The 20486-nt window shown below is 35.2% G+C and overlaps 1 protein-coding gene across 1 annotated transcript; it reads left to right on the top strand.

The window, feature by feature from the left end:
• Positions 1 to 1510: 1510 nt before the first annotated feature.
• On the top strand, positions 1511 to 20486 carry LOC111047948 (gastrula zinc finger protein XlCGF57.1; the record flags this gene model as incomplete). Its single annotated transcript, XM_022333786.2, is given in 6 exon segments — positions 1511 to 1655; positions 6047 to 6145; positions 6978 to 7076; positions 9640 to 9756; positions 18037 to 18184; positions 19398 to 20486. Coding segments are annotated over 6 exon segments (1564 nt in total), but the record flags the coding sequence as incomplete, so codon positions are not given.

The following is a 20486-nucleotide window of genomic DNA, read 5'->3' as shown; positions in this document are numbered from 1 at the left end:
CTGTTATAATCTTAGTTGTTCTATCTTATTCTCACTTCAAATCAAATTTGTCAATTGTTAGGTTGTTATGAATATAGTTTAGGTACTTATGTTAAATTTAAACGTATTATTATTGAACTAGCGTTATGTTGGTGCGGATGTAAATAGAATAGAACTCGATATTATATAGAAACGATGGAAGATGTAAGGCTATTGGAAAAGTAAGTTATTCCATTATGTGAAGCAATTGTTTCTATCAAATAAAGTTTATAGATTGTTTTTTCAAAGTTTTTGTCAATGAAAAGACTTCCATTTCCCAGTTATCACAGTACTATTTACTACCGTATTAATCGTAATACTTGAAAATATTATAGCTTCTCAAGTTTTCTTGTGGTGAGAATTCTTTTCATCAATAGGGTAGGTACGGTACCGTAATGGTTTTTAGATGAATTTACAATATAATTATTGTATATTTAAATCAATCCAACTACCAAATATTATTTTACTGGGAAGAATATGAAATTAACATTTGACTAGGAATATAAATTAATTCTTTTTTAATTTGAATTTCAATAAACTTTTTAAAATTAGAAGAATAAGAAATTATGTTCTCAACATGTAAAGAATTGTAAATTATGTACGGTGCCGTATTAATTTGTAGGTTCCATTAAAAGTAGTTCACCTTGCTTTTTGTGTAACTTTTTACTGGTATTATTTTTTATGGTGAAAGTATTTTGATTTGGATACTATAGAGTTATCAAAGGAAAAACTTCATTACCGTACCGTACCGGTAAGTTATCATTTTTACTATTTGAGATACGAGCGCCTATAAAGTTTTTTCAGCTATTTGAGTTCGGTACGGTAACAGCCTAGCCTTGATTTCCTAATTAGAAATATAGCAGACAGGAATTCGCAGGTGGCTTATTTCATCTTTCCCCACCATGCACCGAATAAATAGGGATCATCTTATTAGACCAAATCTGACAATGTCAAGATTCTGTGGTGTCGACTGTCGATCGTAAACATCGATATCTTGAAAATATTGAAGAATTTCAATTGATATCACAGAGAAGATATAAGTTGGTGGAAGATTCCTTTAACTTTGTGTCGATATCAAGTAATGTATTGTTGACCAAAAAACATCGATGGTATATTGAGATGGCTTATGGTATATTCGAGATTTTGTATCCACCAATCAGCACTCACCATTCGCCATTGCGATTAGAGATGGGAAGTTCGGATCACTTTACTGATTCGGGTCAGTCGTTCACGTTCACTGCCGCGACCCGTTCAAAAAGACCCGTTCAATTGAACGGTTAATTTTCTATAGCTCTCCTATAAACAAGCAAAAAAAAAAAAAAAAAGGTGGTCCACCACAGTTGATGTGTAAAGACAGTATAAACAGGGGCTTTACCCCAGTTGATGAACGGGTCAAATGAACGGGTTTTTTTAATAAATGTGATCCGGATCACTCGTTCACCTAAATGATCCGTTCAATTCGAACGGGTCATGACCGAACGACACATCTCTAATTGCGATTGGCTCATCGCAATTGCAATTTCCATCTTGGTTTTATAGTTGAGTACTTGTGACTGGATCTGGATTCTCTTGAAATATTAATTCGTTTTTGTTCAACAATAAGTCATTTTAACTCGCCCCGTTCAATGGATAAAAATGTAAGTATTGATATCTTGTTTTCGTTGGAGCAATGGCTACTTAACCTAAAAGCTTTTAGGCTTTGTAGGGTACTATAAAATCCTCAATTTTTTTCATTCATCCAACAAATCTAAACTAAAATGATGAAATACCGGTCTCTGTTTTTAATAAAAACATTTTCAACTTTACAAAATGATTGTGTGATAAATAAAACTGAATGTCACTTCAATCTTTCTATTTCTTTTAGATCAAAAAACAAAGAAGTACCTATCTGATCCTTCCGTACCCATAGGCCTCAAACTATTACCGTAATTGGAATTATGTTTATCCAGAAAATAATAACCTTTAGAATAGTAAAATATTGTTTATCATTTATTTGTTAATATATTTGAATTAGTGGTGATATATTTTCCAAGAATTGGAGTTGTACGCAGGTGCAAGAAGTTTGGGAACCCCTGATCAATACGTATCATATAGTTGACGCCCCACGAGATGGTCCCTCGTTCGTATAGACTCAAATGGCATCTAGGGACCATCTTGTTAAGCGCGTTACGTAAAATGATCCTGTACAGTCAAAAATTCCTTTGATATTTATTTCTTAATATTAAATTTATTCAAAAAGAAGTTGTATAATATAAGGTAAAGGTGAAAAGTTAAATTTCATTAGTAAAATACTGATAGGCTACACTACATAGAAAAATACGTAGATATACCTCAATAAAATAAATTGAAAAAATAAGATGAAAAATTAAATACAATGCAACAGGTTAGTAATATTAATATTACTAATGAATTCCTTTTTATAGTAAAAGTACGGTACCACATAGGCCTACTGATAAATTTCAATTGAATATTCCCCTCTTGTGGTATTAGATGGACATGTTAAACTGTCAAAGTGCACAACACGAGCCGTTCGCATGGTCTTACCATAGTAAGATCCTGCTCGTCGTCATTTGTACGCACTTGACAAGAGTGTGGAGCCGGCATAACAGCTAAAGGTGCATTTTTGTTTATGTATAAATTTCCGCACTTCCGCAGTCAACGACGGCAATGATTATGTTCATGGGAGGTTGCGGTACATGTACGATTTCGACCAAGGACACGAAAATGCGTTCGGTGGGAGCTTTTGACAGTTCAGGTACCGGTCGCCATCTTGGAACAGAGTGGAGTGGTGCATGCTCACTTGCACCGCTCAAAAAGTATGTTCCACAAAATCGGTACCGGGATCAACGCTTCTTATTGGTCGAGAGTTAAAGCGTTGGTTGTCTGCTGTTTTGTTAGGTTATGTCTTCACATCCAGAATCTATATACTAAAAAAGGATGAGGCGTACAAAGTATTTTATTCCATTGATGGAATTAATTACAGGATAGTCGAAAAGCAAGAAATTCATTCATTATTATCACTATTAAATTTTATAAAACTTTAAAGTGAAAAAGCACTCACATTCTTTGATGTGGCGACGTCCGTTTCGTGCTGGTATCGCACATTTTCAAGCCAAACAGGAACTGAAGTAAAACCACCTCAAAAACATGAACCCATCAGCTCCCAAATTGAACGCCCTACCCAAGATCCACAAACCTGATGTACCCATTCGACCTCTAATTAACCACACACAAGCCCCGGCCCACAACCTAGCAAAACATCTAGATAAAACAATAAGACAACATATAACATTCCATGAACACACTGCTGTAAAAAACAACCTAGAACTAATAAACAAACTTCAAAAAATCCAGATTTTCCACATAATTCAACATTGGCTTCATTTGACATCTCCAATGTACCTATACAGGAGACAATAAAATACCTAGAAGATATGGTACAATCAAACAACACCCCACAGGACATTATGCAAGAAATAATAACTCTAACCAAACTTGTAACCTCACAAAACTATTTCGAATTCAATAGTAAATTTCATTTCCAACCCCATGGCCTCCCTATGGGATCACCCATATCTTGCATTCTAGCAGAGATTTTCATTCACACTATAGAACAAAAACACATCCTACACAACCATGATCCCAAATCACGCATCCAATCCAATAGAATACTCACTTGGTTCCGATATGTAGATGACATATTAATACTATACAGGGGGAACAAACGACAACTTGAAACACTACACACCCACCTCAACCGCATACACCCAAATTTGACGTTCACACTTGAATTAGAAACCAACAACAGCATAAATTTCCTGGATATAACCATCACTAAACAGAACCAATCATTCAAAACATTCAAAATATACAGAAAACCCACAACAACAGACACCACAATCCATTGCACTTCAAATCACCCTATCCAACACAAACTTGCAGCCTACAACCACATGCTATACAGATTAATAAATATCCCAATGACAACCACAGATTACAACACTGAACTGCACACAATAAAATATATTGCACAACAAAATGGATACAAACCCTCAATGATTGACAAACTACTACAAAAAATTAAAAACAACAAGAACAATCCGCAAAACTCTGACAAATACAACACTGATAATCATACAGCATTCGTCACCCTCACATACCACAACAATAAAACTTACAAAATAGCAGCATCATTCAAAAAAATAAAATACAAGGTTGCATACAGAACAAAAAACTCACTGAAAAAACTCTTGTCCCCACACAACTAAAAGCTAAATTGCTAAATTGTAGAGATTGCAGCAAATTCTACATAGGTAAAACAGCTAGAAATTTCAATATGAGATTCAAAGAACACAAGAGCCATCCGTCCTCCCATTCCACCTTTGCAGAACACATTATCTCCACTGACCACACACACCCTGACATAGACAACAACCTCGAAATACTCCACTATTCCCACAAAAACAAAAAATTAAATGTACTAGAACAGTTTGAAATATACAAACACACCAAACAATAGCCAAACAATATTCTAAATGACCAAATCAACTTTTCCTCCCACACTCTGTTTGACAAACTCATTTAAATACTCCTCCATTAACCACCAAAACTCCCCTCCACCCCACCAAATTTCACCCTCATAACCTTAAACACTTCAGTTCCTGTTTGGCTTGAAAATTCCAGCACGAAACGGACGTCGCCACATCAAAAAATGTGAGTGCTTTTTCACTTAAAAGTTTTATAAAATTTAATAGTAATAATAGTAGTGGAAACAAGATGGATAACCAACAACACATTCATTATTGGCTGGAAAGTTTATTATTTTTTAGCTTTATCAACTATTCTACTAAACTAATATGTGTTTATGTTATCTATTAGTCGGAATACTATATTTTGTTGATTCATTCCTAGGTCAGGATCTATCCAGATAAATGTCTGGATAGTAGACATAAATCAAGAAACTTCAATGATTAACATTTTGCTATTATTCCATAAAACGTTTCATTCATTAACACCGATTGCATAGAAAAAGTAGTCAAATTTTCATTGATGACAGCACGAGCCATCATTAATTATTAAAAAAAACTTCATAAGGAAAAACATGATTAGCCTAGTGCTTCTATAAGAACTAATCAATACTCCAGCTTTGTTGTGATAAGATAACATAGGTCTAAAATAGTAGTATTCACCTGATGTGGCCAAAATTACATTTTTGATAAGGTCTGTCGCAACCTACATAAAAGATAATATTGGCTTGGACAAGCTTGTATAATAAATTTAAAAATATATATTTTTTCAAATTATAAATTAATAATTGTTATTGATTCAATAATAATAAATAATAGCTGAAATGTTCATATTGATAACACCTTTATTATTTTGTCAACACCAATCTGTAAACGATTAATTTCAAAAGTACGCGCCAAAAACGGTGAACCAGAATTCGATTTTCGTTCGGTGGGAGCAAGTAGTGGTGCACCAGTCACGTGGTTTCTGGTTACTGCTCACTTCGCCGAAGCCGTACATGCACCGCAACCTCCCATGGACACAATCAATCATTGTTGATATTCATAATGTCCAAATTTCAAGTATGCTAAAACAAAAAAAATATCAAATAACTTTTCATTATTTAATTGTCTTTATAATTAAAGATTAAACATTTCTAATAATAATATCATATTATCATTTAAAAGTATAAGCTCAACCTGCCCCATTAAAACATAATTGAGCATAAACTTTTAGGTTATGTAGACAAAATGAAATCTACCCAATCTGAGATTCTCTCCCCGTCGTGTTCGACGACGGCATTTACGCGCAAACGAAAACCCAGCTTATGGAGTTTAGGGTAATTTTCTCTCTCTTTATGTCGGCGCCACACTCTCGCCAAACCGCTTGCCAAGCGACTATACGGGCGGAGTGAAGGCGAGCGGTGGCATAGTAGCAATTCATACTCTCTTGTTTTGTCGTCATTTGCACGCACTTGACAAGAGTGTGAAAGCGTCATTAATGCTTTGTTTTGTTTTCACAGATCACGAATGAGGCGCAAGCAGAAATGGCAGAAGATGGATTTGCCACGGATAATGTCAATCGCGAATCAACTTTACAAAGTCTTTCAACGGTGACTCAGGCATGTATTTTTCTCAATTATAAAAAATAGTGATCCTGTTTAAATCCTTCCTATTGTTTTTGAATGCATTCATTGCATAGGAAACGAAGGATTTTATGGCTTACATATACCAATTTTTCCTACCTTTGTATTTTTTTCAATATTTAAGTCTCTGACAAACGTAAAGCTCAAAATATTCGAGTAAATTGTCTAATAATAAACCGGTACAAAAAAGGAAAATAATTCAAGTATCTCCAATTATTAGGCTAATTCACTTTGTAAACTAGATTGTGCAATTTACATATACTAGAATATTTTGACAGTATTTGGATAAGAAAAGAAGATGTTAATAATAGGAAACGAAGGATTTTATGGCTTACATATACCAATTTCTCCTACCTTTGTATTTGTTTCAATATTTAAGTCTCTGACAAACGTAAAACTTAAAATATTCGAGTAAATTGTCTAATAATAAACCGGTACAGAAAAGGAAAATAATCCAAGTATCTCCAATTATTAGGCTAATTCACGTTGTAAACTAGAGATGATTGAGCTAATAGTAAGCGCATGGAGCGAGATCAGAGCTAGGGAGAATTGCTTTTTGCTTAGATCCGATAAATCTCTGTCTGCAGTAGCAGTACCGAAATTGGGTTAACAGCATTTAATTTTGGATTTCGTTCAATAATAATATAAAGTCAAATCTTGGTTTGTTGGTTAACAGGTCAACTCACATTTAATAAGTTTTTTGTTTGAATTTCAGGTTGAACTTATGCATTTAGGGTAATTTTCACTTGAATTGTTTTAAAGTGATTCTTTTGCAGATGAGACAAGCCTAATTGTTTTCTTTCTACAGATCACGATGGAGGCGCAAGGAGATGGATTGGGAGAACATGGACCTGCAACAGATAAAGTCGAACTTACGACCTTAAAAAATGTTGCTATAAATACTCCGGCAAGTATTTTGCTCAACTATAATAGTTATTTGTGCAATTAGTGCGCAAATTGACAGTTTGCTGCACCGAAAGAAACGTTTACGCCCGAGCCGTAGGCGAGGGCGGAATGATTTCTTGAGTGCAGCAAACGAACTTTGCTCACGTATTTCACATTAAATTTTTCCTACAGTTACCATTAAATATGAAAAGTGGGTAATCATGGGTAAAATTCCCTGAAATCCATCAAATGTTTTTCTGTGTAATTTTATTATTAATAAAAACCTTAATTTATTTAAAATTGAATAATAATAATTGCATTATAATGATTAGTAATTCAATTGAAAATTTATGTGACTGCTTGAAGGGGGTTTATGTTATGTACGCATTGAAATGACTATAATCAAGGCACATAATGGCAAGGCAACGCTGTTCTCCACTGCCATTATAACGTAGGACTCACTATGAGTGTTACCAACTTAATTTTGATTTTGCTGCACTGGTGCTCCATATAACCAACTTAACTATTTTGTGTTGTCATGCTGCAAATCTGGAGTACGCAAATTACTCACTTTGCGCACTAGTGCGGAAAAGTGATTCTTTGCGGCCTGCAATCAGTGCACAAATGGTCACTTTTCAAGGTATCTGTAGGAAAAAATAATGATATCGCTCTTGATCAATAGATGGAGATTGAATGTATTACGTTGCTGAATGCATTAAAAAGTTATCTAGATGGTGATTACCATGGCTAGTAACTAAGGTTTGTAGCATAAAGGGCATTACACTACCTACGTGTAGCTAGAAATACGTCTACGGAAGAGTAGCTGTCCTATCTCTCAATAGTAAAAGCTGCGCTACGATGGTGGGAACGGGACAGATTCGTAGCTTGGATGTAAGGCTGTGCAAAGGCTAACAATTAACTTTACTGGTGATATGTTTCAAAGTTTTTCGATTTGTACATCATCAAGCTATCAAACTAAAAAAGTTTTCACAGGAAAAAATTTTTCGCGATCATTACTTTTTGAGATATGTGCGCCTAAAGTTTAAATTTTTGGACAGAACATTTCAAATTCATAAATCCATGAGATTTAGAGAATAAATTATTCATAGTATTGTTGATTGAATAAACAACAATTCTCTACAAATATCAATTTTTTAGAAAGCTACTAAAAATGGCCAAAAATAACTTTTTTGGTAAATTGAATAACTTTTTCTAAAATTTATATTCTCAGAGATTTTTTGTTTCATTTAATCAACAATGCAAACAATGAAGAATTTATCCTCCAAATCTCATGGATTTATCTCTTACCGAATTTGAAATGCTCTGTTCCAACAATTTAAACTTTAGGCGCTTATATCTCAGGAAATAATAATCGGAAAGACAATGTTTTCCTGAGAAAACTTTTTCATTTTGATAGCTTGATGATATACAAATCGAAAAATTTTGAAAAATATCACTTGTAAAAAGTCTATTTTTAAAAGTCTAACAGAGATTTTCTCCGTGACTGTATTCCAAATAATATATTAATTAATATTCCATCTGTGCATATTAATGCTACTACTTCTGCTTGCTGCTGTATGGGGTCGCCTTTAGTGTAAACGTAATTTGTCACATTGTAATTGGGTTGCTCACTTTTCTCTTCATAGCTACTTAATGTGTTTTTGTCACATTGTTGAATGAGCGAAGCGAATTCTATGTTTCAAGTCAATCGGCGTTTGTCTGTTTGTTTGTTTGTACCGCAGTTACAGTCGCAGTTATGAACCGATTTGGATGAAATTTGGAATACAAGTACTTTGAAATAAGGCGCAGAAACGTATGTATTCAAAATTTTAAAATTCATCCCCGTTTCAAGATGGCGGCCCTTTATTCGGAAATTTTACCCAAAAAATCAACCCAACTTTTCAATACTTTATCAGATCAGGTTCAAATTCTGATAATTCTTCTCAGCTCCCCAAAGCGGTATTAATTATTTCATGTATCACATGTTGAAAATTTTCTAATTTTTGGAATTCGATTTTTTTTTACAAGTCCCAATCAAGTTTCAGATTTTTTATCTTTTAAACCGTGCTTCCAAGCTCAAAAGTGTAGAGGACCTTTATTCTTCAGCGCTCCAAGGTCGATTATTCCCCCCACCTCCCAAAGTCTCAAATTTCAAGTTTCAGATTTCTTATCTCTTTAGCAATGCATCCTAGCTCAAAAGCGTAAGAAATTTTCATTTTCCAGTGCTCTAGGACGGTCTTATTTCATACAATGTTGAAAATTTTGTATTTGTTATAATTCAATCACTTCTCCCCCCCACCCAAGACCCACATTTCAAGTTTCAAATTTTTTATCTCTTTAACCGTGCATCTTAGCGCAAAAATGTAAAGAACTTCTATTTCTTAGCGTCCACCATCGATCCTATTGCATTTATATCATTATACTCCAAATCCAATTTGTATGTGTGTTGTGTGTGAATAGGCGGGCGTGTGTCAGTAGTGATTTTAGTGAGTGTAGCGAATTCTACTGTTCTCTGAACTACTAGTTATTGATTTTAGGTATTGAAGTAAAGAATTAATAAATATTGTTTTTCATTGTGATGATAGGTTCAATCGGATGAAGAATCCGAATTCGATGATAATTTGCTGGCCTGTGAAGTAACAATCTGTGAAAGTGATGACGTCAAGGAAAATAGTACAGGATCCGATTCGCATTCGCAGCCGGTAATGTGTCAGCCAACTTCATTCATAAATAATACGATAATTCTCAATATTTCATTCATAAATAATTCAAATTCATTCATAGATAAGTCAACTTCATTCATGAATAAGCCAACTTCATTCATAAATAATACGATAATTCTCAATATTTCATTCATAAATAATTCAAATTAATTCATAGATAAGTCAACTTCATTCATGAATAAGCCAACTTCATTCATAAATAATACGATAATTCTCAATATTTCATTCATAAATAATTCAAATTAATTCATAGATAAGTCAACTTCATTCATGAATAAGCCAACTTCATTCATAAATAATACGATAATTCTCAATATTTCATTCATAAATAATTCAAATTCATTCATAGATAAGTCAACTTCATTCATGAATAAGCCAACTTCATTCATAAATAATACGATAATTCTCAATATTTCATTCATAAATAATTCAAATTCATTCATAGATAAGTCAACTTCATTCATGAATAAGCCAACTTCATTCATAAATAATACGATAATTCTCAATATTTCATTCATAAATAATTCAAATTCATTCATAGATAAGTCAACTTCATTCATGAATAAGCCAACTTCATTCATAAATAAGAGAATTCTCAATCAGGTACTAGTAGGTCTAGTATAATTTTTTCAACAACAGCTAATATTATGTTGTTTTTTAAAATAATTACAATTATTTTATTTTTTATTCAATTTGATTTCCCAATTATTACTATTCTACAGTACTAGGTCAATAAAATTGTTTCATTAAGCAACTAACTTAATATGTCATATCTATATAGGCCTATATGAAAATGATTGTCTGTTCATATCATTACAGGATCTTGAATCATGATAATCTTATGATTAGGTTTGTTTGTTTGTGTGTTTGTTAGTTTGTTTGTTCCCTATAGACTCGAAACTACTTGACAGAACGGCATGAAACTTTGATAATATGTTGTGTGAATATTGGGGATGGTTTCTGACCAGAAATTTTAATTGGGGGACTAATAATAATTATATATTAATCCATTTTACAGACCTATGTTTTCGAAATTGTCGGCCGAGCGGCTAAGGTAGTACGGGAAGATTATCATGATTCAAGATCATGTAATGATATGATAGAAGCTGGGTTCACACCAAAGTTATTAACAAATTGTTAATAACTTAATCTTTATTGATTCTATTAGATTGAACGGAACTTGTCAAACACATATGTTCATCATGTGTATGATAAGTTTTGTTCAATCTAATAGAATCTATAAAGATAAGTTATTAACATTTTGTTAATTACTTTGGTGTAAACGTAGCTTTAGCATCTAAACTTACCAGCTGTATTAAACAGGTCACTCTGTGATAAAATTGTTTACTGATATTAAAACGGTAGTTTTAAGCACATAGGATGTCCGTATTGAGATGTAAATGAAAATATTGATTGTCAGATAAATTTCATGATCCACCAAATAAAGTCAAGTGTGCCATTAGATACATTGACTTTTTAGCGGTACGAAGTTCGCCGGATAAGCTAGTTTTAAAATAATAATAGTGTATCATTAAATATTCACAGTCTGTTTCCACTCATAAAAATTGAACGCTGAGTCGCCTTTATGCTCTAAAATTGACACAAAAAGGTCGAGGTAGAGGTCTCATGTTTAGTTATGACATCTGGCTCCTCACTACTGAGACTGACCACTGAAATTTTTGTGTTGGGGGTAAGGAACTTGGCAGATTTCTTCTGGCATTTGAGTGTTACGGTTCAAGAACAGTGTTCTTTGAGATATTGATTCGATTCTTGTTCTTGGAGATTGCATGAGATAAAGAATTATACGTGAGAGTGAAAAATATGCACCTACTACAGCTTGTTAACTTTCACACCAACTTGCTAACTTGTTATTTCTCTTTTGTTGATATATTAATTTTTTGTGTGCTTGTTTTCTGACGAACCAATTGCTACAATTATTAGCTTAAAGGTAATAAAGATTGATGTTGATTTTCATGACGAAACACTATATAATAACTTTGTTTTAGTTCATACACTGTGTTACTTGTAAATATTTGAAAAAACACTTACTTTTCTTGGAGTATTGAGGAATGCATTTCACTCCTGAAGAATGATGAATCAGCCTGATGAAGCTCCTCTTCAGGAGTGAAATGCATTCCTCAATACTCCAAGAAAAGTAAGTGTTTTTTCAAATATTTACAAGTAACACAGTGTCAGAACTACGACAGAGTAAAAAGGTCGCTTATTCTGTCAGTCTGAGGGGCTAGGGAACGAACAAACGAGTCCTCTATTATTTGACACTTTTGGAGCAATGAATGCCAGAAAAAGTATTTTGACTCAGCAGTCAGATGCATGCAAATAACAGGTTTTTCACGTCGGACGCTTTCCAAAGTTTAAGAACGAAGAAGTAATAGCCAATATTATTTAGGTCCCCAATCTTATATGTTATTTATTGAAAGTATATTGAAGGCTAAATTAGGTGGGTCGTCCACTAGAACCGTTTTCGTCCGAACTAGCATCGGCCGAAAACTACCGAACGCGACTGAATGATCCCCCAACAAAGAAAGGAATAGATGCCCGTCCATTGCAACAGGTTCATACGGCCGTGCACGGTCGTCTCCAGCTGATCAATTTTTCGATACGAATTGGATGGGATTTTCCGGCTCTATCCGGCCGAACTAACTAGTTGAGCTGAAACAGCAAAATGTTCCTAACCTAAAATTTATTTATTCACAATATCTCTTTGGAGACAACAGGTCGAAATCCACAACTGCCTACTTAACTTAAATCATAATAATGCCAAAATACTATAAATTATAATATATCATGAAAATTCTCATGCATAATATTAATTATATTAACAAACCTTAATATTAAAAAAATAAAGTAATTAAACTAATTAAACCAAGTGATGATGCAAATTGTTTCCCAGTCTTGTTTGTAGTTTTAAGCACATAGGATGTCCGTATTGAGATGTAAATAAAAATATTGATTGTCAGATAAATTTAATGATTCACCAAATAAAGTCAAGTGTGACATTAGATACATTGACTTTTTGGCGGTACGAAGTTCGCCGGGTAAGCTAGTTTTAAAATAGTAATAGTTTATCATTAAATATTCACAGTCTGTTTCCACTCATGAAAATTAAACGCTGAGTCGCCTTTATGCTCTAAAATTGACACAAAAAGGTCGAGGTAGAGGTCTCATGTTTAGTTATGTCATCTGGCTCCTCACTACTGAGACTGACCACTGAAATTTTTGTGTTGGGGGTAAGGAACTTGGCAGTATTCTTCTGGCATTTGAGTGTTACGGTTCAAGAACAGTGTTCTTTGAGATATTGATTCGATTATTGGAGATTGCATGAGATAAAGAATTATGTGTGCGAGTAAAAAATATGTACCTACTACAGCTTGCTAACTTGTTGTTTCTCCTTTGTTGATATATAAGGGGTATTCACAATGTTTGAGTTGGAGCTATTCGCTAACTTCTGCTATTTGCTAAGTCTGTATTAACTCAATGCTATAGTAGTACGTTAGAAAAAATCTGGTGTGGTACACTCACACAACTTTCCTTGCTCATTGAACTGTAAGCCTCATTCTTAGACGAGAATAATTTAGGGGAATAACATAATGACGATTGGCGGCAAAATATTTGCAACTACGATCAGACTACTTTATATGTGTATATATAATTGTTTTCAGAGTACTTTTTCCTTTGTGTAAATTGTGAAATTCGATGATTTTTTTCAAAAGTCGTCAAAACAGCTGTTCTACAGATGAAATATCTAGACTATGACTGTGTTCTTTTTATAAACTGCTCTACCTACCTACCTCATGCACTAGAAGGAGGTTACAACGTCCATTTCTCAAGGATGGGGTGGACCCCCCATTAGTTTTTTTTTTAGGGAAAAGACTTATGCCAGTTGATAGAGCTGATAAATAACTATACAGGGTATGAATTTGAAAAAAATCGGTCAAGTAATTTTTGAGAAAATCGTGAAAAACATGGTTTTTTTATTAATTATCTGCCATTTTTCTGAAGAATATTACGGAGCTCCTGCAATTTTCCCAAAAATGAGACTCATGTCAGTTGATAGGGCTTATAAATAGCTATCTATGGTATAAATTTGAAGAAAATCGTTGAAGCCGATTTCGTAAAAACCGTGAAAAACATGGGTTTTTAGTCATTATCCGCCATTTTTCTCAAGAATATTTCAGAGCTCCTGGAATTTTCCCAGAAATGAGACTCATGTCAGTTGATATGGCTTATAAATAGCTATCCATGGTATAAATTTGAAGAAAATCGTTAGAGCCGTTTTCGAGAAAAACGTGAAAAACATGGTTTTTTAGTAATTATCCACCATTTTTTCCGCCATCTTGAATTGAATTTCTTATTGTCGAATCCTTATGGTATAAGGACCTTAAGTTTATTTCAAGTCAATCGGTTAATTAGGAATGGAGTTATCGTGTTCACAGACATACACACATACACACACACAGACCAACACCCAAAAATCATGTTTTTGGACTCAGGGGACCTTGAAACGTATAGAAATTAAGAAATTGGGGTACCTTAATTTTTTTTGGAAAGCAATACTTTCCTTACCTATGGTAATAGGGCAAGGAAAGTAAAAAAATAGCGGGCGAGATAGCAGATAGCGCAGGTTTGAGTCCGCTAACTCCAGATAACTCTGTTAAAACGGCGGCCAAATTTTTTGGGTTATATTTGTTAGCAAAAGTGAGGTCAAAAACTTTGAGTTACACAAATTATCCGCTTGGAACGCTATTGCAGTTAGCTTATAGCAGTTGGGTTTAGATGGGGGGCGTTCACAATCCAGAGTTATCAAATAGCACTTTAGCTGGCTTAAACAACATTGTGAATACCCCTATTAATGTTTTGAGTGCTTTTCTGACGAACCAATTGCTACAATTAGCTTTAAAGGTAATAAATATAGTTCATTCTGTCAGTCTGAAGGGTTAGGGGACGAACAAACGAGTCCTCTATATTATTTGACACTTTTGGAGCAATGAATGCCAGAAAAAGTATTTTGACTGAGCAGTCAGATGCATGCTAATAACAGGTTTTTCACGTCGGACGCTTTCCAAAGTTTGAGAACGAAGAAGTAATAGCCAATATTATTTTAGGTCCCCAATCTTATATGTTATTTATTGAGAGTATATTGAAGGCTAAATTAGGTGGGCCGTCCACTAGAACCGTTTTCGTCCGAACTAGCATCGGCCGAAAACTACCGAACGCGACTAAATGATCCCTCAACAAAGAAAGGAATAGATGCCCGTTCATTGCAACAGGTTCATACGGCCGTGCACGGCCGCGTCCAGCTGATCAATTTTTCGATACGAATTGGATGGGATTTTCCGGCTCTATCCGGCCGAACTAACTAGTCGAGCTGAAACAGCAAAATGTTCCTAACCTAAAATTTATTTATTCACAATATCTCTTTGGAGACAACAGGTCAAAATCCACAACTGCCTCCTTAACTTAAATCATAATAATGTCAAAATACTATAAATTATAATATATCATGAAAATTCTCATGCATAATTAATTATATAAACAAACCTTAATATTAAAAAAATGAACTATTTTTTAGTAAAAATATTTATTTTTTTAGTAAAAATACTATTTTTTAATTACTAAAGTAATTAAACTATTAAACTAATTAAACCAAGTGATGATGCAAATTGTTTCCCAGTCTTGTTTGTTTTTTGAAGTTGTTCTGTTTTATAAAGTTGTAACTATAGACAAAGAAAAGTTGATAAGTAAGTTTGGTTCAAGAGCATGTTTCATTGTGGGATGTGAGAGATAAAATATATCATCGTCGTAATGTTCAAAGGAATCTGTGGACAAAGATTGCTGAACAAATAGGATCTGAAGGTAATATTATTGTAATAAATAACTAATTTAGTGGATATTTGTTTATTCAATTTTCAAAATCTCAATTATAATGATTGCTTATGAGAAATTTTGTTGGCTATGATAGTAGTTAATTCAATATGTATTCAATATTCAATAGTTCAGCCAACTACTGAACTACTGAACTAGACTGACGTAAACGGTTCCATGGACGACCATATTCGGCCGAATTAACAGCCGGCAGATTCGTCCGATCCAAAGGCCGAACGGATCGGTTGAATACGGTTCCAGTGGACGGTTACCCTTATTGCAAGTTTTAGTTGAAGATAGCTAGCCTATTCTTTCAGTAGTTTACTTAACTTTACTTGCTCGTCATATGAAACTGCATTAAGGGTGTGCAAAGGCTAAAAATAAACTTTCTACTCGTGATATTTATCAAAGTTTTTCGATTTGTATATCATCAAGCTATCAAAATGAAAATTTTTCTCAGGAAAACATTTTTTTCCGATCATTACTTTTTGAAATATGAGCGCCTGAAGTTAGAATTTTTGGTCAGAACATTTCAAATTCGGTAAGAGATAAATCTATGAGACGAGAAGGAGGATGTGGCAACGTTACCCTCGACTGTTTGGACGACGGTACTGTCGTTTACAGTTTGGCCGGGTGGCTCAAACTCTTTGTGAACGGCCAGTACTACAGAGAGGTGCTCCGTCGACTAACCGCCCGGGTTCATCGAGTCCGTCCGGGGATCGCCGATTCGTGAATCCTCCATCACGACAATGCTCCGTCGCAACCTGCCTGCTCGTCACCGAGCAGTTGTCCAAACAGTCGAGGGTAACGTTGCCACATCCTCCTTATGGCACCACCGGACTTCTTTTTGTTCCCCAAGATCAAGAGACAACTTAAGGGGACGCGGTTCGGGACTCTGGAAAACGTTCAACGTTCTACGACGAGGGCTCTAGACAGCATAGAGGTTGCCGACTTCCAGGGAGCGTTCAGGGATTTGAAAATCCGGTATAAGCGTGTTATCGACTCCAATAGGGACTACTTTGAAGATAAAAAATTGTGTATATTTTGCCCATAAAAAATTTCCTGATGTCAGTCCGGATATTTCTCTTTGCAGACGACACTGCAGTTGTATCATTTGGGACTACCTGGGAGGATGCTTTCAGTAAGGCTACCAAGGATCTCTTTGGTGTCAGGAAGTGGCTCGATCAGAACAAACTTACTCTGAATGTTGATAAAACTAAGTATTTGCCTATTTATTTCAAATCAAACAGTAGCCCAGTTCAGGAGATCCTCAGGCTCCACTCATGTGATGACTATCAGTCCACTACGTGTGACTGTGGGGTATTGCAGCGAGTGGAGCAGTACAGGTACCTTGGCATTCTGATTGACCACAAATTAAGCTGGGCTCCACAAGCTATTTCACTGAAGCAGCGAGTGCGCAAAATGATATATGCCTTCAGACAGCTAAGAGAGGTCCTCCCTTTACATCAACTGCGGGTGGCATACTACGCATATATCCAGTCAGTTCTTATGTATGGTGTCATAGCTTGGGGTGGAGCCTCCTCGTTTGCCTTGGAGCCGGTGGCGGTGGCACAGCGAGCAGTCATCAAGACATGTCTCAGGCGAGACAATCGCTACCCATCTTATCTTGTTTACCAAGAGTTTCAAGTTTTTAATATTAGACAGCTTTACATACGTGTTTTAATGAATTACATATACTACAACAAACACTTCATTTTCAATAATTTAGCTCATACTCATAATACAAGAAATCTAATTAACTTTGGTATTGCTCATCCCCGACTCCTACATAACTGCTTTAAAAATAATAGTAAATACATATGTCATATATTATATAGAAACGTTCCCAATCATTTAAAACAGTCTGAAAATTACAGTATTAACACCTACAAGCAACATTTGAGTAGATGGTTATTAGAAATTGGCAGGGATGCTGCAGAGCAACTGATTCAATCCGCCTTCTTATTCAGAACTTAGTGAATTTGCCATTTATAATGATTAAGTATAGCCTTTAAGCTACTATTTATATATTTGTCTATATATACTTATTACCAGTATGGAATTTCATTGTGTGCAATTCATATTCTCGATTTGCTGATGAATGTTAGTTGATTCAATTGAAATAGTTTTAATTATATGTACAAAACATGAGAACATAATCTCAATCAACTTGAAAGAACTCACTCTCCACTCACAGACTCAAGTCTTTGTGGAGAGTATTCACTGTTAAATGTGTTAATGAATTTCATGAATTTGTATTATGTTTTATGAATAAAAAGCTATTTGATTTGACTTATTATACAGAGTATGTAGATGATTGTGCCGCTGCTTGTGTTTGATATAGCCTAACCTAACCTAGACGTGTTGTGATTGCAGACGGCACCAGTTGTGAAGAAGGAGTTTGATAGCAAACAGGAGCCAACACCAGGGTGCAGCACTACTAGCACCGCATGGTCGCATGATGAGTTCTGGCGACAAATCACAAGTCAGGGTGCTCACCACTCATTCTTCAAAGACATGACAGGTAATTCACATATGCCCGGTTGCAGAGTCCTTACATAAAATCAAACATAGTTCAAAATCAATCATCAACACCCGTAGCAAACATCCACTTTACACTTTAAACAATGTGCCGCTGTCAAGTTTTCTTCTGCCGACTACGACTGTATTGGGCACGTTCACCAATACTAGAATGTAGGAATCCGCCTAAATTCGGTTGTTAAGACTAAGGTGGGCCGTCCACTGGAACCGATTTCGTCCGAACTAGCATCGGCCGAAAACTACCGAACTCGTCCGAACGATCCCCCAACAAAGAAAGCTATAGATGCTCGTCCATTGCAACAGGTTCATACGTCGATCAAGTTTTCGATCAGAATTGAATGGGATTTTCCGGTTCCATACGGCCGAAGTCGAGCTGAGACAACATCATCCTAACCTCAAAATTGTTTCACAGTCTTGTCTGTTTTTCTATTTTGAACTTGTTCTGTTTTATAAAGTTTTAACTATGGACAATGGAAAGTTGATAAGTTTGGTTGAAGAGCATGTTCCATTGTGGGATATGCGAGACAAAAGATATCATCGTCGTGATGTTCAAAGGAATCTGTAGACAAAGATTACTGAACAAATAGGATCTGAAGGTAAGATTATTGTAATGTATAACTAATTTAGTTTGTAGCGTGAATGTTGATGTTGTGGAACTTTTCCATAATTGAATAGACTTAAAACGTTGTCAAAAATCCACTTTAATTAAATAAAAATTGATATTTTACAGAAGCATGCTTTCGTGTGTGCTCACACATCATACAGGTCAAAAACCGTTTAGCTGTACTTTTTGTGACTATACATGCCTTGAATCATGCAATTTGAAATCCCATCTAAGAACACATACTGGGGAAAGCATGCTCCTGTAAAATATTAATTTTTATTCAATCAAAGTGGATTTTTTGACAACATTTTAAGTCTATTCAATAACTAATTTTTTGGATATTTGTTTATTCAATTTTCAAAATCTCAATTATAATGATTGCTTATGAGAAATTTTGTTGGCTATGATAGTAGTTAATTCAATATGTATTCAATAGTTCAGCCAACTACTGAACTAGACTGACGTAAACGGTTCCAATGGACGACCATATTTGGCCGATTTAACGGCCGGCAGATTCGTCCGATGCAACGGATCGGTTGAATACGGTTCCAGTGGACGGTTACCCTAATGGTTTCCATGATTGATGTTGCAGTTAAGGCGGAGCCTGTAGAAAATCTAGAAGAGATGGGCTGCAAACCAGTGACCGCAACAGAAGTAGCAGCGCTGAAACCGAGCACCGACCACGCCCACTCCATCTTCTCACCGGCAAAAGGCAACGAGCCACCGCCCCCACCAAATGACAGCGAATCCTGCTACAAGTGCGAGCTCTGCGACTACAAGTGCTCTCAATCAGCCCAGTTGAAAGTGCACCTCAGAACACATTCCAGCGAGAAACTTCTCAGCTGTGAATTTTGTGACTACACAAGTACTCGTTCCTATAATATGCGAAACCATCGAAGGACGCATACAGGCGAAAAACCGTTCACCTGTCAATATTGTAGCTATAAATCCTCGCGTTTGATTCGTTTAGAGTCTCATCTTCGAACACATTCCGGCGAAAAACCTTACAAGTGTGATTTTTGTGACTACACATCGGCGCATTCAAATAACCTGAGCATTCATCTGAGAAAACATACAAGTGAAAAGTCTTTCAGCTGCCAATTTTGTAACTATAAATGCTTGCAAGCAAGCCATTTAAAATCTCATCTTAGAGTACATACTGGTGAAAAACCCTTCAGCTGTAAATTTTGCGAGAGTACTTTCTCACATTCAAGTAAACTGAAAGTGCATCTTAGGACTCATACCGGCGAAAGACCTTTCAGCTGTAAGTTTTGCGATTTTAAATTCGCACAGTCAACTCAGTTGAAGTCTCATCTGGTAACGCATACAGGTCAAAAACCGTTTAGTTGTACTTTTTGTGACTATACATGCCTTGAATCATGCAATTTGAAATCCCATATGAGAACACATACTGGGGAAAAACCGTTCAGCTGTACATATTGCACCTTCAAATGTGCTCGGTCAAATAATTTGAAAATTCATTTGAGAACACATACGGGTGAAAAACCGTTCAGTTGTCAATATTGTGAGTATACATGCTCGCATTCAAGTCATTTGAAATTGCATCTCAGAAAACATACGGGTGAAAAACCGTTCAGCTGCACGTATTGTGACTATACATGCCGTGAATCGAGCAACTTGAAAGTACACATCAGAAAACATACAGGCGAAAAACCGTTTA

Source organism: Nilaparvata lugens, chromosome 5 (assembly GCF_014356525.2).
Source record: "Nilaparvata lugens isolate BPH chromosome 5, ASM1435652v1, whole genome shotgun sequence".
Lineage (NCBI taxonomy): Eukaryota > Metazoa > Arthropoda > Insecta > Hemiptera > Delphacidae > Nilaparvata > Nilaparvata lugens.
This window is presented reverse-complemented; position numbering and strand designations above follow the sequence as displayed.